Source organism: Amphiprion ocellaris, chromosome 17 (assembly GCF_022539595.1).
Source record: "Amphiprion ocellaris isolate individual 3 ecotype Okinawa chromosome 17, ASM2253959v1, whole genome shotgun sequence".
Taxonomy (NCBI): Eukaryota; Metazoa; Chordata; class Actinopteri; family Pomacentridae; genus Amphiprion; species Amphiprion ocellaris.
The window spans coordinates 14574175-14599452 of record NC_072782.1 but is presented as its reverse complement, the minus strand read 5'-3'; the positions used below and the strand labels follow the sequence as shown (position 1 = coordinate 14599452).

At 39.3% G+C, this 25278-nt stretch overlaps 1 protein-coding gene across 6 annotated transcripts in view; it reads left to right on the top strand.

Annotated features, from left to right (window-relative positions):
• Positions 1-18882, top strand: part of garnl3 (GTPase activating Rap/RanGAP domain like 3) — a 97665-nt gene extending 78783 nt beyond the window's left edge. For 4 of the 6 annotated variants that reach the window (XM_023298815.3, XM_023298816.3, XM_023298817.3 and 1 more), the window contains exons 22-31: positions 1959-2125; positions 3535-3693; positions 4035-4101; positions 4426-4533; positions 7137-7255; positions 7784-7919; positions 10860-10919; positions 13764-13982; positions 15025-15145; positions 15219-18882. In XM_023298815.3, the coding sequence (XP_023154583.1) occupies positions 1959-2125; positions 3535-3693; positions 4035-4101; positions 4426-4533; positions 7137-7255; positions 7784-7919; positions 10860-10919; positions 13764-13982; positions 15025-15145; positions 15219-15384 (1322 nt within the window). In that variant the 3' untranslated portion in view covers positions 15385-18882. The remainder of the gene's footprint in view (positions 1-1958; positions 2126-3534; positions 3694-4034; positions 4102-4425; positions 4534-7136; positions 7256-7783; positions 7920-10859; positions 10920-13763; positions 13983-15024; positions 15146-15218) is intronic. The other 2 variants (XM_023298819.3, XM_023298818.3) reach the window with 1 other exon arrangement.
• The last annotated feature ends 6396 nt before the right edge of the window (positions 18883-25278 follow it).

Below are 25278 nucleotides of genomic sequence, written 5' to 3'. Positions count from 1 at the left end.
TTAATCTCTCTTATAATCCATCCTATTATTCATACTAGCAATTAAAAATTGATAGAGGGACCTTCTTGAATGCAAAAAAGTTCATGTCATGTCATGTCAGTATATTTACAAGCCAGCACTGTGTTACTAAAGGAAGCAATAGTTGAAATAATAACACAATAAATGATCACCAATAAACGTAAATTTCATAACTCTGGTTTAAAAGCAGGCAATGAAACTGGGTTTTCAAATGGATTTTAACGCTTTGATGCACAACATGGGTCAAAAATGACCCATAGTCAATGGAAAATGAGTATCTCTTGACCCATGTTGTGCATCAAAGGGTTAAAAATGTTGTGTGTTGGTGAAGTCCCAATGTGAAGGGCAGCTACTGCAAAGGCCTGATCTCCTCTGTGCTTCTATCTGGACCTCGGGACAACCAGGAGACTCTGGTCAGCAGATCTCAGTGGCATTGTGGGAATGTGTAGAGTTAAAGGATTAAACACTTAAAAGCGAACCATAAATCCTACAATCAAATCTACATGTAACAACGAGGCAATGCAGAGAAGCCAGTAGAGACAAAATGTGGTCTCACTTGCCTGTTAGTAGCTGAACTAAAAAAAAGCTTATTAAAGCTTTGTTGAAGCCAATGTAAGACCTCAGTATTCTGCATTCGTCAAATGAAATTGATATATTTCTAACTCACAGTATTTTTAGCATGAGATTCTCTCTTTTTGTTCTTTCTGATCCTTTAACTACAGCTCAATGGAGAAAATTTAGACCAAAGAGGGAATTCTATACAAAAAAGACTAACTTTACAAGGCACTTGATTCATTTGATATGATTTGTGAATCATTATCTTCAGATGAAATTCAGATACATTTATATACAGTCTGAATCCACTGAAAGCTTGTTAAGAAAGGATATCTTAATTACCAGGAATATAGGGCATTAAGCAACTACCAGAAATTGAGTAAAAGCCAAATTATGGTTTTTGGGAAACTTGGAGGAGTAGGCTCACTATTGTAGTTATGTTGTTGCATTTTTAATCATTTACTTTTTCCTAAATGATGCAGAAATCTTGCATCTCTGCTCTCTTTACAAAGACCACAATGGAAATAGGTCTTCATTGTGTAATCCTTGACATTTTTGGGGTCATGTGTGCTGAAATGTCCTGCTTTCTCTAAATGTCAGATATGTGAAAGAGTAAATTAAAACACGAGAGAGTCACGATAGGTTATGAAGGTAATGCTTAATTTAATAATGAACGGTCACTGTCACGTCTCTTCGGTAAATATCAGACTAACTCAAGTTAAAACACAACTTTAGGTTTTCAATCTTTGGTGTGTATGTGGATTAAATACATAAGATATGATGTGTTGGTTGTTTAAAACCTTTGACTGTTTCCCTGTTTTGCAGTCTTTGTGCTGAACTAACCACCTGCTGACTCTAGCTTTTTATTAAACACATGTATGAGAGTGATGTTAATCATCTCATCTAATCAAACTATTCTTTTAAAATCTAAATTCTTGTAACATTTTTAATACAATCTCATCAATATGAATATTCCAGCTCACTTGGATTTTGTCTCAGACTGCATTTTAATGAAAAAAAAAATGTAATTTATATTGCTAAAAGAAGTAAGTCTGTCAAGATTTCTCTAAGTAGAAAACCATCCAGATTTTTGACTTGTTTCTTGTCAGTTTTGGCAGAAACATTAGCTTTGTAGCAAGAAGACAAATTCTGGTTAATGATTTTTATTATTTAAAAGACAACACCTAATGAGCCTGAAGCGTGACCTTAATGAACGTCGTCATTACCGTTCACACAAACATAGAGTTAGGATCATGCCAGGCTGTCTGAGCTGGTGTATTGATCGGTGGGTCGGTGGCAGATAATAGCACCTACAGCACTGCACATGTCCAATGTATTTTCCATCTCTCTGTCTCCGCCTCCCCCACTCTTCCTCTTTGTCCCAGGTTGTCATTTGTACTCTATCAACACCCACCACGGCTCAGAGCTGAGGATAGTAGCAGCCATCAGGAACAAACTCCTCCTCATCACCAGGAAACATCCACGTTTCGAAGGTTTCAGCGCCGTCGCCTCAGGAGCAGATTCTCCAGTGGAGGAGTTTCAGTACATACGGGTACAACAAACTCGACATGAACAATAATAAATCAATCAAGACTGCAGCATGTGAATTCACATTCAGTTCCCTGAACCACAAGTTGAGAATTTTATGCTCCTGTTACATTTTTACTCACTGTTGACTCATTTTTTACTGCAGTATCAAGTCCTGCTCCTCTATGGAAACAATATAACCATGACCAGAAGTAGAGAAAATTTAAAAATGTCTTCTGTGGAAGGCATAGTTATAATGTCAGAAATTATATTAAAAGAAAAAGCTAACGTTTAATTTCTTTGATTATTTATTTTACAAAAATCAAATAACCTGGGATTTTCCACGTGCACACATGCAGTCCTCTCTACTACTCACTGTACATACTGTGGATATTTTAATACATTTGCTTACATTTTAATTTTGTTTACATACTTGTTTCCTCGCCGCTCTGTGTAAACACAGCCTGCAGTTCATCCAAGTTCAGCCAAAGTCTGAAATTCAGCCTGAATTTTTGTAATGCAACAGTTGGCTGCAGCTGAGTCACTACAGCATCATGGTTGTGCCAGAAAGCACAGATTCCGTTTTTTTTCCCTTCTTCTTACAGAATCAAATTACTGAAGACTTTATTTTTATTTTATTTTTTAGATGAGACATGAAGGATAAAGTTGTTTTGATGAGATATATGAACTATCACTGTTTTAAGCTTAGAATTAGTTACATTTCCCAACAAAGCAGCACATCACAGATGAGTAGTTTAAGGACTGTCGGAAAGTTGACAACCGAATGTTTCTTACTATTTTTACAGTCTCTAGCTGTGATAAATAGTGTGATTTTTCAGATTTTTATTTTAAAAAAAGATCATTATCCTTTGAAACTAACTGTGAGCTTTGTGGTTCAGAGGGTTCAACCTGCTTTTTCAGAAAGAGAAGATGAAGAATTTCTTTAAAACTTATCTCTACATTCTTAAATATCCCAAAGCAGGGCACCAGGGGCTCAAGAGTTAGAGTTGCAACACACAACTCATGCAGCCAGTTAAGGTGATTTTGAAGTGCTTCAGTTGCCCCAAATGGTGTCAAAACCTCTGTCAAATATGAGCAAACAGACAAAAAGAAAGATATAAATGTTTAGATTTAGTGTGAAGTAAATAAATCAGACTTACATTACTTCTATGAGAGAAAAACATTTCTTAAAAGTCTAAAATATGACTGTGAACCAGTGATTGGAGGAAGAAGCTGCTAATACTTGATTCAGAAAACGTTTAATGGTGCCACGGGGTGAGAAATGGTGATCAGGTCGTACTTCTCTGTCACTGAATCCAACATTCTCCAAAGCATTATGGGAGCTGTAGTTCCAAAGCCTAGAATATGATTATCTACTAATAATAACACTTCTAATAAGAGTTCTAATGTCAGTGTGTCCCATCCATCCACCAGGAGATCTGTCTGTGTGACCCGCCGGTGGTGATGGCGCTGGTGGACGGACCGACGGGGGAAAACGACAATATGATCTGTGTGGCCTACAAACACCAGTTTGACCTGATCAATGAGAGCACTGGAGATGCCTACCGGCTACATCATGTAGACGCCAACAGGGTGAGGCTCATGTGCAGAAACACACACACATAGTGAAACCTTCAGCTGGCCCAGTTAGTCGCTGATTACCAGGCTGCTTGGGTGAATCAACACATTGTCATTCACAGCCACCAGCTGGGATGAAATGAATGAGCAGGCTGGAGGACAAACAGCTGTTCTAATAAACCGTCTTATTCTGCTCCTTTGAAAGAGTAACCAAAATAAATAACAGTGCGTAGCAGACATCTTTTATATTACCTTCAGGGTACGTGACCTGACATTATTTAAAACAGTCTCGCGTATCTGACCTTTGCATCTCGCTGAAATGATTTCTCTAAACTCGACTTGTTCTTTGCCTGCAGGTAAATTTTGTAGCAGCCATTGATGTGTATGAAGACGGGGAGGCGGGTCTGCTGTTGTGTTACAACTGTGAGTCTCCCTTTGACTCTGAACATTTCAGATGTTATATGATTCAGGACTGTGTCCCACCTGTCAAAGCTGAGCCTTAATGTTTTTCCTCTGCCACCGGAATAAAAATCATAGCGCAGACTGCTCTAGAATAATAACAGTCAGAAACAGATTCTGAAAACGTAACCATCCACTTCAGCTTTTGTTCACCTTGTTTATGTCTGAAAAATAGCACAGTTAGCTGTCTTAGTGTTACAATAAAATGATGCTGTTGATCCAGAAACGGCAATAAACAGAATAAGAAGTAGCCTTTAATTAAAACCATGAACCTGTTTGTCTTTTCAGATGTTTGTTACTATAAGAAAGTTTGTCCGTTTAACGGCTCCACGCCGATGATCCAATCCAACACCTCCGATTTCCACTTCAGCTGGAACCAGATGCCCAACGCTATTGGTAGGTTACCGTGGCAACAGCCCCACCCTGCCCATTGCTGCTGGCCTGGCCGGAGCTTGCTGTCGCCATGGAAACACTGTGTAACCGCGAGCATCCAACCGGCCTGTGTGACTACATGTGTGCGTGTGTTTTTGTGTTTGCCCGTGATTGAGCGTGTTATTATTAACACGGAAGGCGATGAAAAGAAATAGCCCTGACCCTGTTGATAACAAAATGCTGCCCCTCTAGGTTGCAGTGCATCTAAAATGTGGCCTCCTTTCTCACACACACACAAATATATATACACACTATGCTGAGACGTATTAGACACCCTCAAATTGGGTAGCTGTTTGAGCTACTGTCATCAGTATTTCTACATTAACAATAAAAAGTGTGAAAATGTGGAAAGTATGGAAATGGAAATGGAAAAGATAAAGGTTATAAACAAATGGCACATAAAATTGACATTTTGTGGTCATTTTCAGAAATAAAAAAATAACAAAACCAATCAGTCGCATGGGAACAGCTAGTACACATCTACATTTATCACACTCTAAGATCCATAAAATTGGAAGCGGGGAATCCAGATGAGCCTCCATTGATTAAAACCTTCTTAAAGTGTGTTTGATCTGACATCGAGGTTCTGCTTTTCTCTTTGTTATTGAAGTCTGAGATGTAATCATACCTAGATCTAAAGAGCTCCCTAAAGTCTGCAAAAGAAAGGTTATGGATGCCTATGAGTCTGGCAAGGGATAAAAGAAGATCTCCACCTTATTTGAAATAAATCTTTACCCCTGTGAGAAAAATCATCTTCAGTCGGCATGGATTTCAAATGGCTGCTGGTTTGTCCAGAACTGTCCACCACAGAAAATTCAGCCAAAAAGCAGACGATTTTTAAAAAGAAAAAAAAACTGTCTCAACAAAACCCCAACATTGATCACAGATGGGTAACTTTTGCACTCTTGCTACTGTTGCAGTCAAAGTGCACGTGTCTGCAATAAGAAAGAGATGGCACAGATTTGACCTGAATGGGAGACGTGCCAGGAAAAAGCCTTTGCAGTCCAAAAAGAACATTAGTGCAAAACTACAGTTTGCCACTGAGCATATAGACAAAGAGCAGACCGTTCAGACTAATGTGCTCTTGAAAGACGAATCAAAGATGAATGTATTCGGCCTCAGAACAACATGTTTGCCAAAGATAGCTTTTCAGCAGAACATCATAGCAACCAGTTTGTTAATGAAAATGTTAAGGTCTGGGGTTGCTTTGCTGCTTCACAAACTCAGCAGGTTCCAATCATTGATTCACCTCAGAATTCTGCATCACATAAAAGAGCACTTAAGGACAATGTGAGGCAGTCTTTCCGAAAGTTGATCCAGAAGTAGAATATTCAACAGGAAAATGGTCCTAAGCACACAGCAAATCCAACGAAGAGCGATCAAAAATAAAGAATCATAGAATTATCTTGCCAAAGCTTAGATGTGAATCTCATTGAAATGTTGTGGGTGGATTTGAAACCTCTCAAACATCTAGCAACCAAAAGCATTTTGTATGGAACGTAGAACATCCAACAAATATTTTTTTTCTGCTGAAGGGAACAATACTAGCTTCTGATGCCAAGGGTGTACTTACTTTTTCCATAGAAAAACAACTCATCTATTGATTTTTTTATTATTTTTTTGGAAGTAATTATTTAAAAAGCTGTTTTTTTTTCTCATTGGATTGTTCAAGTATGCCACCATTATCAACTTGTTTGTTCAAATATGTCAAAAAAGGCCTATTTTTTGTACTTTTTGCACTGTAAAAAAAATTTATCACAACAAACCCACTTAAAAATGACCTGAATAGGCCGTTTCTGTTAAATCTGAAGCATTTTAGAATTTTTCTTCTTTTTTTTCCTTCCCATAAGCCCTTTGTGCGCTACTTGCATAGCACCAATCAGCAGCCAGTCAAAGTATACAACTAGCTAGTGAGAGTAGTGGAGCGTTTGGAAGCTACAGAGACAAATATTTGCCCTAGGATTTGGAAGCAGAACTAAAAGAGAGTGAATATTGGACAAAGCTTGTCTGGTAGCTACCTGACCTGTTATGCTGTTTTTGGATGATGTGCAGAGAAAAGTTAACATAACTTCAACAAGACAAAATGATATGTTACCGTAGTGTCTTAGTGTTACCACAACATAATAATTTCAGTTCAACTTTTCCTCTTTCCATATTCAGTCTTGGTTTCTCTCAGCCCACCTCTTTGCTCTTTGTCTGGTATAGAAAAATGTCTCGTTGATTCAGGCTTAAGCTCCTGCTGTCAAATTGCACCTGTCAGGTGGTTTGTTTGAGCGTTTTTCAGATTTTCTTTTCCTTTTTTTCCCCCCAACACTGTCCTCCATGCTGTGCCACATTCTGCTCTCACCTTGTTGCACATTTTACATGGAGCAGAGGAAAGAAGGAGCATCTGGGGGAGAGAAGTTCAGCCTGATTTTCGACACTCCTATTTTTCCACACATATGGTCGGCTAATGGCATTTCAAAAATATAGTGGGAGTTCAGTGTTTCAGTGGTTTTTGCAGCGGCACCCTTTTGCAACCTTCTGATCATATGCTTGTTTTTCATATGCTTGCATTGTCTTTGCAGTTTGTGCATTTCCTTACATCCTGGCCTTCACAACGGACTCCATTGAGATCCGACTGGTGGTCAATGGAAACCTTGTGTACACAGCGGTGGTCCCAGAGCTACAGTTGTCTGCTTCACGGGTCAGTATGATCGGCAACATAATGTTTCCATGCGCTGTTTTTGTCAGCAATGTATACTGCAACTGTAATTTACATTTAAATTAATTTTATACTCCTAAACTACTTTTGGAATTAGGTGTTTAGGCAGAAGATTTGCATGATATGTGTGTCTGCAGCAAATTTGCTTCCACTATAGCAGGAGTCCTTATGCTTGTGAATGTTTCCAGTGTTAGAAGGCCTCACTGAGTTGTGGAAGTAGCTGTCTCAGCTCTCTCATTTCAATCAATCTTTATTACCCCAGTGGGAAATAGGACTGGCAATCTGCATGGCTACAAAGCAATAATACACTTATAATTTACACACACAGATAATTTAAAGCAGAACACAGTTCATCGGCCATCTAACAATTACCTCATTCAGTCCCTTGTTGTTTTTTCTTCTTTCTGTGTTTCACTTTCTGCCTTAATTCTTTCGCCTTAATATTTCCTGTCATCTCTGCATGTATTGATCTCACTTACGCTCCCTGTGCTACTGTTTTTCCACCCACAGTCGGACATCTATTTTGTTTCGTCGGCTCCAGTGAGCTCAGCCTCCAACTGCAGTTCCAGAGACACCAGTTCCCAGAGTTCCCCACAGACGCCCACCGGCTACGAGATGCCCGTGTTCCCTTCGCCGCTCGGAGACGGTAAGCCCTGCGCAGCAAAGGCGCCAGAGGATGTTGATTTTACAACTCGGATGTTAAAGGTTTTAATATGTCATCGTTGCCTGAAGATCATGTTTGACTTTGGGTGCTTTCTTTGCCCAGAGCTCAACAGACATTTACATAAACTTGTCTCAGCAGAAAGCCTCAGTGAGGCAGCAGCCTTCCTCCTCCAGGGTTTGAGTTAGTTTCTCACAGTTTAATCATGTGAAGCATTTTATTTACGAGAAAATATTTAATTGCATTCATCTCTCCCATGACTGTTACCTCATCTTTTTGCACTGTATAACACTGACTTAACTTAGTCTCATGGCAAATTATAAAATGTCCTCAGTGTTGGCATTTCATAGTGGCTCCAAGGAAACAAGTCCCCTTTCTACACAAACAAGAACTTATATAACTCTACTGATAGTTTGAATATTTTAGGTTGTTCCTTTTTTTCATTACAAGTGATCATTTTTTAAAGATTGCACAATAATATCTCACCTTCCAAGCTGCCATTTGCTTGGTTTTAATTCAGTGTAATGTAAAAATTGTTCTAGAAACAACTTTAATGCTCTCAAAAACTTAGTTTGGAGCCTCTGCGAACAAATCAGTCTTTGTTTTATTGTCTATTTACATTTTTTCTTTGCAAATCTTGATCTTTTTTTGAAAACTTTGCTAGCTGGTGTGTTCAAGGATTCACAGAGGATTTAGAGAGGATGAGCTTCACTGTCAGCAGATCTAACATAGGGCAGACAAACACAAGCATGAATTATGTTTTCTGCATTTAAAGAAAGTTTTTGTTATTCTATATTTTGATATATATCTTATTCTAAAGGATAATACATGAGAACTAACATCAACAATGTGTTCGTCTGTCTCACACAGTCTGCTCCACCGGTCACTACCGAAAATATGCATCTTTACTACCACACATAATATATTGTTTTATTTAACCCTCTGAACCCCAAGCTATTTGTGGGTGTTTTTTGGTCCTGTCACATTTTTACTTAATGTGTGCTCATTTTAATTACAATATGAAGTCCTGCACCTCTATGGAAACAGCACAACCATAGCTAGAAGCAGGTAGAACTCAAGTATGGACATTACTAATACTGGAAAAGAAAGCAACGCCTCTACATACTATAGATATTTTACTTTGTACATGTTCAAGTTGTTTTTTATGCTTGTGTCCTATCTGCACTGTGTAAACACAGAGCACTTCAGCTGTAAACTTGTCTGAATATTTGTCACAAGATTTTATTAATGGCTTTATTATTGCACAGAGGAGCCCAGAACTTCCATTTTTCTACAGAATCAAGTTAGTGCCGAAGGGTTCATCAAGTGAGGCATGTAGAATAAAATGATGGTAAAATGTATTACAACTTTAAGCTTAGCTATAGATTTGGTTTTGTTTCTTGGCGTAACGGCGCATCTCAAAAGGGTAATTTAAATATCTGGAATGTTGAAAATCTGATAGTACTTTCTGTTGTAGTTTATGCTTGGGGAGGTTTGTTTGTTTGTTCACCAGCAGGTTTCGGGGTTCTGAGAGTTAAAAGAATTTCAGGAACTTCCTACATATCAGCAAATGGCACATTTGTTGGGAACTATGCTCGGTGTATGTGGGAGCAGCTCAAGTAGAATTAGAGTGGCTTTGTTCATTTTAATGTTGTAATGAGTGAATCTAGTGCAACAGCGTGGCTCATTGACGTGTTTTGGGGAAGTGATGGAGGTTTAAGGCACAGAAGATTAAGACATATTAGACAACTGGATATACAAACAATACTTTTCTTTATGATTTAATAGTTTCACCAACACTGTTTTATCAATACACTGTTTGTTTTTATTACATTTTTTTTTAATATCCAGAGAAGAGAAAATCACTAGCCTTCTGCTTTAAACTCTTAGATTTTAGTGAATCCTCGTACACACCAGTTTTGAAAACAGGCATCCATGCTGTATAATCGAATCTTAATGAAAAAACAACAGGGTGCTCACAAAAAAATCAAGGCAGCAGAATGTCTGCCGTGATGGATTACATGTTCTCCACAGCCTCCAAGTAGGTACAAATTGATTTTCATTCAATAGTTCAAAGAATGACATTGGGAGAGAGTCAATCTAAAATGAATTAATATGAAAAACACTTGGATGTTATGTAAATTTGTTTTGTTTTTTTTGTCAGAAAACTAAAACATTAAAACGTCATTATGATCCTTTTATTTCTTACAAACCGCAAATCACCAAATGAGTAACAGACTAATTACCAGCGTACCTCCCACCGCCACCATTCGAGGGACACAGGAAGTGTCCTCAGAGGCAGAGAAATACTTTCAAGGATGATTGAAGATCAATACGAGCCCCTCCCACCTTAGACCATTTTCACTCTGTCCTCCATATTTCGTTGTATACTTGACCATTCAGTCTCTCCTCGCTCCATTTCTGACGTCCTCATGTTAATAACACACAGGTTTATCATCCGCTGTGAGCCGACAGACTGACGGATCAGTCGGCTTCTCTTTCTTCATTAGACTTTCTGGCGGTTAAAGGGACACAAATGTGTCCTCATAGTCATAGGACAAGGCTTGAGGAAAGCCACAGTTAAAATGGTTGTGTATCTGCTGCTGCAACATCAAGGCAGTCTTTTCCTAATGGGGGTGGGTATTTACAGGTCGTAGCAGGGCTAACAGGGGGCAAGGTTTGGGTGGTGCTGCTGCAATTAGCCGAGAATGGAGTTTAGGCTTTTAGGCTGGTTTGGGTAATCATTTCTCTCAACGGGGTTCTCATTTTCTTTTCCTGTCTTAGCTGGTTATACATAGAACTCTGCATCCACAGGGGTTCTAGACCTAACGGAGAACCTGCCGTGTGTGCGTGTGTGTGTGCGCCGAAATGTACGTTACTGTGTGTGTTCAGTTTGTGTAACCCTCTTCTTCATCCCTGGTTCAGATTCTATACGGATCCCCTATGGTACCAAGCTTTCCCTGTACATGTCTAAGGATGCCGAAGGTACTGCAGGATTCTCCCTCGAACTCGTCCTCAGTTCATGAAAACACTCATAATGCTGCCCCACTAACATGCACATGCTCCCAGAGTGTATCACCCTGTCTGCTCCAAAGGCGGCATGTTGACTTGAACGTTGGTTGAATGTTAAGTGAACATTATGTCTTCCCCATCCCCTCCCCCCTTTCTGTGTTAACTAATTAAAGCAGTAGCGTGGGGGAGAGAATGAAAGGAAGGGGGGGAAAGGTGATAGAGCGCAAAGTAAAAAAAAAGTGAGGCAGAGGTGATAACGTGAGTCAAGACGGAGGGTTTCGGCATTACAGGGAGGGGAGGCAAGAGAGGAGGAGATGCAGGAAAGGTATGCACGAGTGTGAGAGGGAAGGGAGGGGTTGTGTACAAGCAGGAGGCGGGGAGGAAAGGAGGGAGGAAAGGGAAAGAGGGAAGGAGAAGACACGTCTGCCGCAGCATGATTTACAGATTGCACTGTCGCCATGGAGACTTTTGTCAGCCCTCTCTTCGATCCAAAGTGGTGGTCCAAACAGCGGTGCCACAGTCTAGAGGTGGAGGGGGCGGGGGAGAAGGGTGAAGGGGTGCTGACAAAAATCCCATCCTCTAACTGCCTGCCGGATCTGCTCTTCGGGGAGGTTTTCATCTCATGTAATTGCATCAGTGATGTGAACAAGAGGTTACTGATGTGGCTGCTGGTCACCATCTACCTTCCACCAGCTTCACCAAAAAACCTGCAGCTAAACCGCTCCTGGAGAATTTGACTTCAGTTAGGGCTAAAAACATCCCTAACATAAACATGTAATTCATTTGCAAGTGCAGTGGAGTGTTACACATCCCCCTGGTGCAGAAACGCATGTGGAATATATTGATCTCTGCGATTGTATATTCCAAATAACTGCATGCTTTCCCGCATTTTGGCTATGCTGTTTTTTGGGGGGTTTTTATGCTGTGTGACAGCACAGGTACATGAGAGCGGATCTGTAACAGCACTAACACATTGTACCTGTCAAACATCAGCAGCGACCCTCTATTTTCCTCCATGGCTCTTTACTCCCCTGTCACCCGCTGGCATTTCAGATGAGACCGTCCTCTTTGTGCAGCGTAGCCTCCACTTTGATTCATTCTCATCCGTGTTACCATCAGCCTGCCTCCATGGAGCTGTGTGTGGCTGCTGAACTCCAATGCTGCTCCCCGATGGCACAATCAGGCACTGCAGGCTAACACACTGCAGCTCTGCGGGCAGATTGTGTCATTTGAAAAACTCCAAACATCCACTTTCAGCTTTTATAGTCTCTGCTGAATAATAGACTGGGTGCAATAAATGGCTACTGAGCAGTTATATTGCATTAGCTCTCTGTTGTAAGGATGATTAATTTTCAGAAATAGGACTATTAATCACTTTAGAGTGGCTTCATCTGAATATGGAAGTTTGAATTTATTGTATGAGCTCGTCAGTGTGAGTTAGAGAGAGTTTATGCCCATATAAAGTCACAACACAGGGGAATTTGCATATCTTAGTTCATAGAACACCAGTTACATATACTTAACAATGCTGCTGACTATTTGCAAAATCCAAAACTTATTTGATCGTAGGCAGCCATAGAAACATGCTGCTGCAGTCAATGTCTATTAGAAAACTTCCTTCCCTGGTGCATTCCATCTTTTTATTTAGTAAATTACTCCTTTACCAGCATCTATAGTGTGTTTGCTTGCTGTTTGTGTTCTAAATTTGATTTTCTGACAACACAGATAATGAAAGCAAGGCTACGGGGTTCTTGAATGCACCACGGAAAGAGTTTTAAAATAGTTACATAACACTTGGAGAAATATGAAGCAAAAACCACATGTGGTTAGTTTAGCTTAAAGAATGCAAATAAGGATAATTTGCTAGCCTCAGTTTGTGTCTCATATGAAACCCCAGATTGTTGAAGTGTTTGGTAACCATTTGTCTACTACACAGTACAAAAGATTTCCACAGGTTGCAATGTTGTTTATCCAGATAGTTGGCCAGTTTATAACCTTAATCATTACCAGCTGCTAGGTCTTCAACTTCATATTAGTTCTATTTTTGATTAGTTGCTTAGTTGTTTGCTTACAAAATACCAAAAAAAAATGTCTATCAGTGATTCTCAAAGCACAAAACAGCATCCTTAAATGTATTTTGTCTACAACCTAAAAGATACTTAATTTGCTGTCATAATAGAAGAGTGGAGAAACCAGAAAACGTTAAAATTTCAGAAGCTGGAATCGGAGAATTTATGCTCGTCTTTCTTTGGAAATTACTCAGACCAATTAGCCAATTACCAAAGTAGTTTTTGGTTTATTTAATAGCTGACAACTAATCAGACGAATGTTGCGGCTCTAAAAGCTGGTCTTTCAGAACAGCTGAAAGTCATGACACAAATGTAGCTAATATTATTACATGAGAAGTGCTAAATCGGGATAGAAAAACCATAACCATGTTGTTTTTCTGCTCATATAGCCTACCGCCTAAGAATGTAGTATCTTCTTCCAACTGCCTTGCCATGCAATAGCGATTGAAGTAGTGTTGACAAAAAATATATATTTTTAAAAATTTAGTGGCTGAGTGGAAAGTTTGGAAAGATCTTTAGATACACTTTTGTAGCTACTGAGCTCAAAGTTGGAACGAAAAATCTATGTTGTACATTTTTTATTAACTCCCTCACATTCTTCTTTTTTCTGACATTCTGCTTCCATCTGTGCTCTTTTTATCTCTTGTTTCATGCCCTTTCTCATCATCTGCCTCCCTTTACTTTCCTCACTCCTCACTGCTTTCTCCTTTTTCCGTCCTACTCTTCCCGTGGATTTCCTTCCCCACAGGTGAAGCTGCATGTAAGCACATCTTCAAGATCCCTCTCTGTAACTTGGTGGGCCGCAGTATTGAAAGACCCTTGAAGTCTCCTCTGGTCAACAAGGTGCTGACGACGCCGGCCCCAACCATGGTGCCCCCAACGCCCCTCATCTCCGCCACGCACTCGCTTTCCCTGTCCCGCATGGAGATCAAAGAGATAGCCAGCCGCACACGGAAGGAGCTGCTCGGTACACAGAACCACAATATTATACACTGAATAATACATTTACTTTACTGCAATTGTAGTGTTAAACCTTTTAGTTTGACATTTGGAAATGTTTTGTTGCTGTCTTGTTGACTTATACGAGAAGATGTTACGTATGTATGCTAAATACAGGCTAATCTAATAGTCAGATTAGCTTATCTTAGCATTAATAATAGCAACACAGAGAAACAGTTAGCCTAGCTCCATGTAAAGGTACTAAAGTCTACCCACCAGCACTCTGAAGTTCACTAATTAAGATGTTATTTATGGTTCTAATCTTTATATTAGAGATCGACCGATGCGTTTTTTTCAGGGCCGATACTGATACCGATTATTAGTAGTCAAGGAGGCCTTGAACCGATATTTGGAACCAATAGTCATTTGCAGTAAAAGTGAAAATATTGGCGTCAAAATTTTGAATAATACAAACTCCAACACTTTGTTTATATCTATAATTTTTTTTAAAAAAAAGTTGAGATACTGCGTGATGCAAATGTATTAGTTGACCAATGTTTAAACTGAAATTACTTTTTTTTGTTAAAGTTCTTTACATTTTGTTCTTAAAATCCAACCTGAATTAAATTTTCCTCAGGATCAAAATAATCCAGAGTTTTTGGATCACAGATATCCAAATGCTACTAAAAAAGTTTTCAACAAGACACTCTAAAAGTTTGATTCAGATCAAAAACCAAGACTGAATTGATCTAATCTAATTTTACAAAACAGCTTTCCTTTCTTTGGAACAACCCATTTTATTTTCAAGATTTGGTTTTCAATCCAATAGCCAAAATTAGATTGTTTTACAGTATTTAACATTTTTCCAGAATAAACCAGCACGATCCACAATACGTCGATTACACAGCTTCATAGGCACTGGTGGGCAGATTTAGCCAACTTTGAACAGAGATAGGCTAGCTGTTTTCCTGCGTTACCAATATTCATGCTAACCACCTTTTAAATAGGTTGCTATGTAATGTAGTAATGTCAAACTTAAGTCCATTTTCTGTCACCTCATCCCTACAAAGGCTTGACAGAGGAACCAAGTGGGAAGTCAGACAGCGGATCAGTCAAACAGAGAAAGATGAGCAAGAAGAACACTGAGGAGGAGCCCAAAGGACGAGCACTGACGTCTACAAACAGCGACAGGTGACAGATTCAGAAGCAACAATGCATTTAAAAATCGCTCTGTGATTGAGCCATATTTTTCTGTGCACATCAGGTTAGCCTCCGAGTCCATTGAAGCAGACCTGGACGTCCAGCTGCACTGTTCGTCCAGTTCGGAGGCTGAGCCGGAGAAGGCGGTGCTGCAGACAGAGAGTCCACCTCTCGCCAGCGCATTCGCTCTCTCCACATCCTTCGAAGAAGATGTCCTGGACCTAAAGTGAAGACAATCCCATTGTGCACTTCTCTGCCCACCCACTCCTGTACTGTCACCATTATTTTATTGTTTGGTTTGGTTTTAAATTTGTTTGTTGAATTCCTTTTTCTTGTCTTTTTTTTTAAGTTTGTTTATATCCCAGTATTATGGGCCTCGTCGTTCATCGGACAAAATGGGTGCAGTGGGAGTTAGAGGACATGTTTGTGTGCGTGTTTGTTTTCGTGAGCAGTCCCTCAGCCACTGTGTGTTGGGTGTTTGTGTTGCCCCCCCGCAGCAAATAACCCAAAGAAGCGTTGAGGTTGTGTAAAACGCCGTTGTGTATTCACACTTCTGCAACAGCTCTGAAGTAACAGTTTGATCCCAAACCACAAACTGAATGTAAATCTGCGCACCGAGGCACGACAAAAATCTCGGCGTTCACATTTCCCTCTGAAGTCGCTAGAGCTTAATATGTTGTATATTATGTGATTATTTCCAGTCCACTTTCAAATGTTGTATGATATGCATATGTATGTGTACATCTGTTTATACATGAAAATGCACACGGTGGCAGGCGTATATGCCTGTCTGATCTGTGATGCATATTTATAGATATATTATAAAAATCGATTTTATTCCCATATTTAGTAAAAGTATGACGTTTTATGCACATTTAAGTCCTTATTCTTCTCCTTCTTCACAGTATACAGGTAGACAGGGCTGGAGGCAAAGTCTCCCACAAGTGCCATTTCCCAGCATCCTCCATTGAACTACACCTCGACACAGCCGCCGTATTCTGGTGTCTGACAGTAGCAGCCATGATTGTAGTTCACATTTGATTACAATGGTGACCCACAACTCCGATGAGTTTGAATTCACGTACTGGGGGCACTCTCTCGAGGCCACATGCACTAAACATTTTACCCCATAACAAAGAAACAACCTTAAATCTGCATGACCTGCCTTTGCTGCTGTACAAGTGTAGTGTTTTCTGCGCCACAAATTAGCTTTGAAAATCCTCAAGTCTGCAACATATTACCGAATCTAACAGCAGCAAGCAAACAACAACCTGAGACTGTAGAAAAAGTGTGAAGGCCTCTTTTTTTATATTTGATGGACCAAGAAGACAAACCACAAATTTTTAACAAAAACTGAATATAGCACATTGCATACAAATAAACGATAAAAGCGGGATTTCGCTAACAAATAAAAATAAGCAAGCATGACCACAAATTACACAAATAAAATTAAGTGTGAATTAGTTTTTGTCTTTCTCTGTACATGTAAGGTGCACAGGGATAATTTTGAAGAAACGGTATAGAAATTGTAAAAGATAAATTGTCTTTATTGAACAGTGCCCATTTATTTCAAATGCATACAGAAAATGTACTCTTACTTTAGATCATTGTATTTCTAGGATCTTGTCGCCTAAGTAAAACTCAAACCAAGATGGAATTTAAAATGAGAACTTGCATAGAAAACAACCCTATTTGGGATTCAGCACTCATAGCACCAGCCGCTACTTTTAAACTTGATGTTCTCTATAATTTTAAAACTTCTCCAGGACCAGAAGCCCTGTTAGTTTTCACCCTGTTCTCAAGTGACAGGCAGATTTAAAGCGGCACAATGACTTATGGCACAATTCAGCAGGCAGACGCGTCTTGAAAGCCAACACACCTGCACACACTTTAATTTACTGATCCATTATCCGATGCATCCCTAACAGAGCTGACGGGTGTTTTGTTCAGATCCTGACAGCAGTTACTGGCAATTCGATGTCCTTCAATCAAAATCTGTCAAGGAAGAGGATTTAGTCTGCAAATTTTTATTCCTGCTTGTCCCTGACTTTTGTTATGATAATGTAAAATTGAACCCAATCCATAAAGTTTTATGACTGAGAGGAGGCATATTTTAAAAAGACAGTCTTGATTTTTAGTCTCCAATTTGAATCAAGTTTTAAAAATGGTGCAGCAGTGTCCAGCATTTTCCACGACTGCATCTCATTAAACCCTCTCTGCCTTTTGAATGTCCACTTCTTTCACAGTCACATCTCCAGTTTGTAAACCGTCTTATGTTATAAAAAATATCTCATGCTGCATTCATGTCATAAAAGTTTACTTTAACTTTCATGTTGTAACGACAACTGGGAAACTAGAGTTTTCAAATAGGCAATTAATACATCTGTGCCTGAAAACTGAACAACTAAGGATGCCTCAAAGATGGGCATTCGATGGGATTAATCCCAACTTAAACACATATGGTGTATGTATTTATTATCTAATCATACAGCTGTCTCAAGTTGTTAATATGGCCTTTTTTCTCTTCTCTACCACCCATCTCATATGACTGAAATACGGCATAAATCTCAAGCCCAAGCACTGTCAAACACATTTTTTTAAGACTAAGAAAAGTAAGTTAAACTTCACTTGTAAAATTAGTGGAGTGCCCCTTTAAATTGCAAAAAGATTTTGAAAATAGACACTTAAAAACCACAAAACACGTGTTAGTCCAGGTTTTTCAGAGGCCCTCAGTCCCTCGGGGGCTTCATGTGGGCAATCAGCAGTGCAGGCCAGGTGGGAACAATCACCCGCAATTAAGTCAGTGGCAGGATATAAAGCTTGAAGCAGGCCGAGTCCTGATGAGAAAGAAGCAGCACAGAGACACACATCTTGAAAAGGTTGGTCTTTCACTCACCTTCAAATCGGTAACGAGTCCTGTTTGTCAGTGCAAACACTGACTAACATGAAAAAGGGGAAATGTTCAGAATAACAGTAAAACGAAAGGAGAATGCTTACTAATGCAACAAAACTCTAGTAGTGGTTCTGACTATGCTTTGTGGGTATGAGAGCGCCTCAGTATGGTGGCTTCACAACACAGCAGCCTTCAGATCTTGCATGAGCCTCCTCCTCTTCGTCCCTCACGCCTTTCCTATATTCTCCGCCTGCCTGCCTCAGCGTGAATCCCTCCAACACTATAACAAAACTCAGAAAAAGGGAAAAAGAAGCCCGTGGTGGTAGTGGGGATTTTTACAATGATACTCTAGTGTTTATTACTCTAAACAAAGGTGGCTGACTGGGGGAACGCCATTTCTCCCGCTTATGTCTTTCCTAATTCTCCTGTATTTCTGTCGAGTACTCTTTGTTTCTACCTCCCCTTGGCATTTTCACGTTTTGTTTAGTTTATTTTTTTTGTATTTGAATCTATATTTACTGTTTAGACTGTTGCTGAACCTCTCTGTGATATCAAAACGAAAGAAAATTAACAAAAAAAACACCAAGTGTCTTAAAATATTGTATCGCCATCGTTTTTAATGCCAAGTACTACTTGTAAATGTTTGTGTATCAAATGTGGCCTCAAATGAAACTGAACTATATTATTATTATTATTATTATTATTATTATTATTATTATTATTATTATTATTTGAGCAGTTATTTTTAAAAAAAAAAAGTGCTGTAGACCACTGCTGTGAAAGTAGTTGATTCTGTTCATTGATATGTAATAAATATTTATGAAGTTTGACTGGGTGGCTTGTTTGACCGTGTTGTGTTTTTTATATCTTATACAGGAGAGGTTTAACACCGGAGTCACAAAATTGTTGTTCAGGTGTCAGCAGCTCACAAAGGTCAGCGTTTCTGAATACATGTTATAAGGCTAATTAAGCCACATTGTCTGTGGAGGTGTGTTTAAGCAGCAAGACACCAAAAACAATATTTAAGACCAACACTACAGTGGCAGACAAAATTACTAACTGCTGTTTCTTCATGCACATTAAATCGAGGTTCAACGTTTGTGGTCTCAAAAACACCAGTGACTTTTAGTACAAATGTGTAAACTGCATTTACCTTCCTGACTACTGTGATACTTTAAATGGCAAACAAAGAAATGTTTCAGTCAAACCCTTTTTAACAATGTGGTTTCTCTACAATATTAACATTTGAAAGAATAAAAGTAGCTACCATTTCTTGAGTACTTGCAGCTCTGTGAAACTGTTTCATGTGTCACTGTTAGCATGTTAATGGCCGAAATGGCAACGCTAACGTGTATATGTTTAGCATTACTGTTTAGCATACAGCTGCTAAATAAAAAGTACCGAAACAAAAGTGCAGTTGATATAACAGTGTCATTAGTTTTTTAGGTATGTTATATGTATGTAATATTCCACAGTCAAACGTCAGCTGTATTATAAGAAAGTGGAAGTGTGTGGGAACGACAGCAACTCAGCCATGAAGTGGTAGACCACGTAAACTGACGGAGCAGGGTCAGCGGATGCTGAGGCGCATAGTGCCAAGAGGTCACCAACTTTCTGCAGAGTCAATCGCTACAGACCTTCAAATTTCATGTGGCCTTCAGATTAGCTCAAGAACAGTGCTTCAGCAGAGAGCTTCATGGAATGGGTTTCCATGGCAGAGCAGCTGCATCCAAGCCATACATCACCAAGTGCAATGCAAAGCGTCGGATGCAGTGGTGTAAAGCAGCCACCACTGGACTCTAGAGCAGTGGAGACGCCTTCTCTGGAGTGACAAATCACGCTTCTCCATCTGGCAATCTGATGGATGACTCTGGGTTTGGCGGTTGCCAGGAGAACGATGCTTGTCGGACTGCATTGTGCCAAGTGTAAAGTTTGGTGGAGGGGGGATTATGGTGTGGGGTTGTTCTTCAGGAGCTGGGCTTGGCCCCTTACTTCCAGTGAAAGGAACTCTGAATGCTTCAGCATACCAAGACATTTTGGACAATTCCATGCTCCCAACTTTGTGGGAACAGTTTGGAGCTGGCCCCTTCCTCTTCCAACATGACTGTGCACCAGTGCACAAAGCAAGGTCCATAAAGACATGGATGACAGAGTCTGGTGTGGATGAACTTGACTGGCCTGCACAGAGTCCTGACCTCAACCCAGTAGAACACCTTTGGGATGAATTAGAGAGGAGACTGAGAGCCAGACCTTCTGGTCCAACATCAGTGTGTGACCTCACAAATGCACTTCTGGAAGAATGGTCAAAAATTCCCATAAACACACTCCTAAACCTTGTGGACAGCCTTCCCAGAAGAGTTGAAGCTGTTACACCTGCAAAGGGTGGGCCGACGTCATATTGAACCCTATGGATTAGGAATGGGATGTCACTTACGTTCATATGCGAGTCAAGGCAGGTGAGCGAATACTTTTGGCAATATAGTGTATCTGCCGAGTCTCTGAAGTTAAACTGGAGAAAACAGAATCTACTCTGTAACGGTTAACGTTGTTTAATGACTGATTCACATGTTGTAGTACTTATTCCTGCAGTGTAGATTGGAAGAATAACCTCCCAGAATATGTACAAAGTAATGATGAACACTACAGTTATTACATTTAAATTACAGCACAGATAAGCTGGATAATAAAATCCTCCCCTCTAAAGCTAAAGTGATTACAGGCCTTTCTGTCTTTCAGTGCTTGGAAAACTATATATGACAGAGGAAATTTTTCCAGGGATACTTTAAAATGAACCTCTGCTGTTGATGCTGATACTGTGATGTCTGTCTTCATCTCAGGTGTCTCATGTTCACTGTGAGAATCTTCTGAGTGAAGCCAAAAGAAGAAGGAAAACCTCATCTGGTTGTGAAGAAGGATGAATGGATGACATCCACAGTGAACCACTTCCAGTTTAGCTTTAACTTACAGAAGGACAGACCAACTCTCAGCAGTTTATTATTCTCTGTTCTTAGTATTCAGGGGTTCTATTTATCACCTTTAACTTCATCTCTGCTATTGGAGCAGAAATACAATCTAAAAAGTCCCTGTTATTTATAGCAGATATGCAGCATTAAAACATCAACACATTCAGGTCAAGAGCTTCATTATTATCTTTATTGCACATTTAAAAACTAAATTGTTTAACTATTGTGAACTGTAAAGATGTGTAAACACATGAAATAAATGGATGAAATAAATAATGTGTTGCGAACAGTGAAATGTAAAAACTGAACAGTCACAAGACAAGTTGTATTATGAAGAGAGGTGCTGAATCTGCAGCATTATTGTTATTACTGGAAGGATGAGGAAGACATCAGTGCTGCTCTTCCTCACAGTGATGACGGAGAAAAGACTCTTCAGACAATCACAGCTGGATGTTCATGTTCTCTGTAGCTCTCAGTCCATCAGACTAGATTTTCCCAATGATCCAGACCAAGGCTGGAAGGAAGAGACACTAACAGTGAGGAAAGATCCACAAGGTTCTTACATTCCAACTGCAGGAACATTAAATATCAGAACACATCAGGATATGAATGGAACACAATAGAGTGTTGTATTTTGTCCTATTTTTGAATCTTATGGAAATGTTTGTTTTCCTGGTTGAGGCTAAAGACCATTTTACTGCCTTAGATAATCATGTTTATTCTTTTTATTCTAATGTATCATTAGCATTAATATGAGCTCCACAGTTATCTCACCATACACTGTTGTAGAGAAAAAAACTGAAGCAAAGAACAGAGATATTAACTCAGAACTGAACTGAGATTCACATTCATCAGTCAAGAGTTCTGTGGAAGAACATTAACGTAGATTTATTTATATCTGCTGATACTAAAACAGCAGTTATCGATCCGTTATGATCAGTGTTGGGAGTAACGCGTTACTCAGTAACGCGTTTCTGTATCGGATTACAATTTCGAGTAACGAAGTGATGTACCGCGTTATAGTGAAAATACGTATAATTAAATTACAGTTACTAACTAAATACTTAGTTACTTGCGGGTCTGCTTCAGGAAAGCCGAAGAGGACGTACACTTCCGCTGCATGCACGCCTGCGTGCTTACATCACGCTGAGCGCTTTGACCGCGAAGCAGACAGACAAACAAAAATGGCAGAGGAGACGAATTCATTTATCCGGTGGAGCTACGCACACTATTTTAACTATGTCACCCAAAAAGACAAAAACGTGGTCGTGGAGTGCAAGCTTTGCGTGGGCAGCAAACGTTTCTCAACGGCAGTCAATTCATCCTCCAACCTTTTGAAACATTTGCAGCGTCAACACTCAACTGTTAAGCTTGTCGCTAAAGAGCAACACAGCGAGGCTGCCGCCTCCGACACACCGACACGATACAAGCAACCTCGTCTTGAATTACGCTGTCAGGTAACCCCAAAGACAGAAATAAATAGACTTGTTGCGGCATACGTTGTGGAAGAGATGTTCCAGAAGTAATCAAAAAGTAGTGTAACTTAGTTACTTTCTTGAGACAGTAACTAAGTAATGTACCCAATTGCTTTTTAGAAAAGTAACTAGTAATTTGTAACTAATTACTTTTTCAAAGTAACTTATCCAACACTGGTTATGATTGATCAGCTGTGATCTGCAGGAAACTTAGCTACAGCTTACAGTTAACTAGTTTATGACACTGACTAAACTGATTTAGCGTCAGCGTTAACACTAAATGAAACGTAATCTCAAATTTACATAACTTTAAAACACGATGTTAGAACATGTTTATATCAGAGGTTACAGGTTGATAACTTACAGTAACTTCACTGCTTTATATGTGATGTTGTCCAGATGTGGAGAAGAGTACAACTAGTTACAAAAATGACTTACCTGTAGAGTTTATCTCCACTTTTGGAGGCTAACGTTGTCAGCAGCAGCATCGGTAAACAGAAGCCGTAAATGTGGGCGGGACAGAGAGTTCTCGGATCTCAGTCAGTTTGACCAATCACTGCTCTCCGGCTCTCAGTCTGACCAATCACTGCTCTCCGGCTCTCAGTCAGTCTGACCCATACATAGATAGTCATATCTGTGGAGCTATCTCTGGAGCCCAGTGAACAGGAGGATTTTATTAGAGGAAGTCTGACAGTCACACAGAGAAACATTAGAGCTCACACTGTAACGGAGCTACAGCTCTGTGCCTTGTCTAAGATTTATTTTCAAAGCTACATGCGTGACGGTAATAATCCGTGCCAGAGCAGACCTCATTAGCACTTCCGCTAGGTCGGCTAACCTTTCCGGTCACTCCAGGGATGCTGTTGTTGGTAATGTAGCCAGAATATGGATTCAGTTTTCGTTTGGGCGTGACAAAGACGAGAACAAAAATATTCAGAGCAAGTGGAGCAGCTAGCTAATGCTTATTACAGTTTGATTTACATTTTCAAAATCACATTTTTGAAATCAGGTAATTTTACCGTAAGACAAATCACGGCTTTTATTTTGAAAGATACACCTGGAAATGTTGTTTATCCGTAATTCCGCTAACTTGACTGAACGTGGGCTGCAGTTCCCATTATTTGAACATCAATATGATGCATAGATGCAGATGGACTTCATATATTTCACTATGCACATATTTTTATTGACATCAGGTACATTTTATACACATGAACATATTTGATACAAATATTAGAAATGGATATCTGTTTCCTCATAATAATTTAGTTAATGCAATTAAATGTTCATCAGTGATTCATCTGTAGTGTGAAACTTTTACTTTGCACCTGTATTTTTTTTAAAAATGTAAGTCATTTTAAGGTAAGACATTAAAGGATGGTTTTCATAGGTAAATGAATTTAAGGTTCAGTTGACTGAAATCTTTCAGTCAATGTTGGGTTTCTTTCATTTTGAAATATCTCGATTTAATTAATACAGCTCAGTCAGTTACATTTTATATTATTAAGAATTTTTATTCGGTTTAACACTAGATGATGTATCAGTTCATTGAGTGTTTCATAGCATAGCATGTCGACCAAAAAACATCATAGTTTAGCATGTCGTCCAAAAGATATGACAGAATAGCATGTCGTCCAAAAAACGTCATAGTATAGCATGTTGCCCAAAAAAAGTCATAGTATAGCATGTCGTTCAAAAACGTTATAGTATGTCACTCAAAAAACGTCATAGTATAGCATGTCGCTCTGAAAAACATCATAGTATAGCATGTTGCTCTAAAAAAGATCATAGTATAGCATGTCACTCTAAAAACGTCATAGTGTAGCATGTCGTCCAAAAAACATTAGTATAGCATGTCACTCTAAAAGCGTCATAGTATAGCATGTCACTCTAAAAGCTTCATATTATAGCATGTCGCTCAAAAAACATCATAATATAGCATGTTGTTCAAAAAAAACGTCATAGTGTAGCATGTTGCCCAGAATACGTCACAGTATAGCATGTCGTCCAAAAAGCATCATAGTATAGCATGTCGTCCAAAAAACGTCATAGTATAGCATGTCGCTCTAAATACATCATAGCATAGCATGTCGCTCTAAAAACGTCATAGTATAACATGTCGCTCAAAAAACGTCATAGTATAGCATGTCGCTCTAAAAAAAAAACATAGTATAGCATATCGTCCAGAAAACATCATAGTAGAGCGTTTCGCTCTAAAAAATGTTATAGTATATAGCATGTCGCTCTAAAAAAAAACACAGTATAGCATGTCGTCCAAAAAACATCATAGTATAGCATGTCACTCTAAAAGCCTCATAGTATAGCATGTCGCTCTAAAAACGTCATAGCATAGCATGTCGCTCTAAAAACATCATAGTATAGCATGTCGCTCAAAAAAAAATGTCATAGCATAGCATGTCGCTCTAAAAGCGTCATAGTATAGCATGTCGTCCAAAAAATGTCATAGTATAGCATGTCGCTCAAAAAAGATCATAGTGTAGCATGTCGTCCAAAAAACGTCATAGTATAGCATGTCGTCCAAAAACGGTCTTAGTATAGCATGTCGCTCTAAAAAGTTTATAGTATAGCATGTCGCTCAAAAAAACGTCATAGTATAGCATGTCGCTCTAAAAATGTTATAGTATAGCATGTCGTCCAAAAAATGTCATAGTATAGTATGTCGCTCTAAAAACGTCATAGCATAGCATGTGGCTCTAAAAACCTCATAGTATAGCATGTCGCTCTAAAAAAAACCATAGTATAGCATGTCCTCCAAAAAACGTCATAGTATAG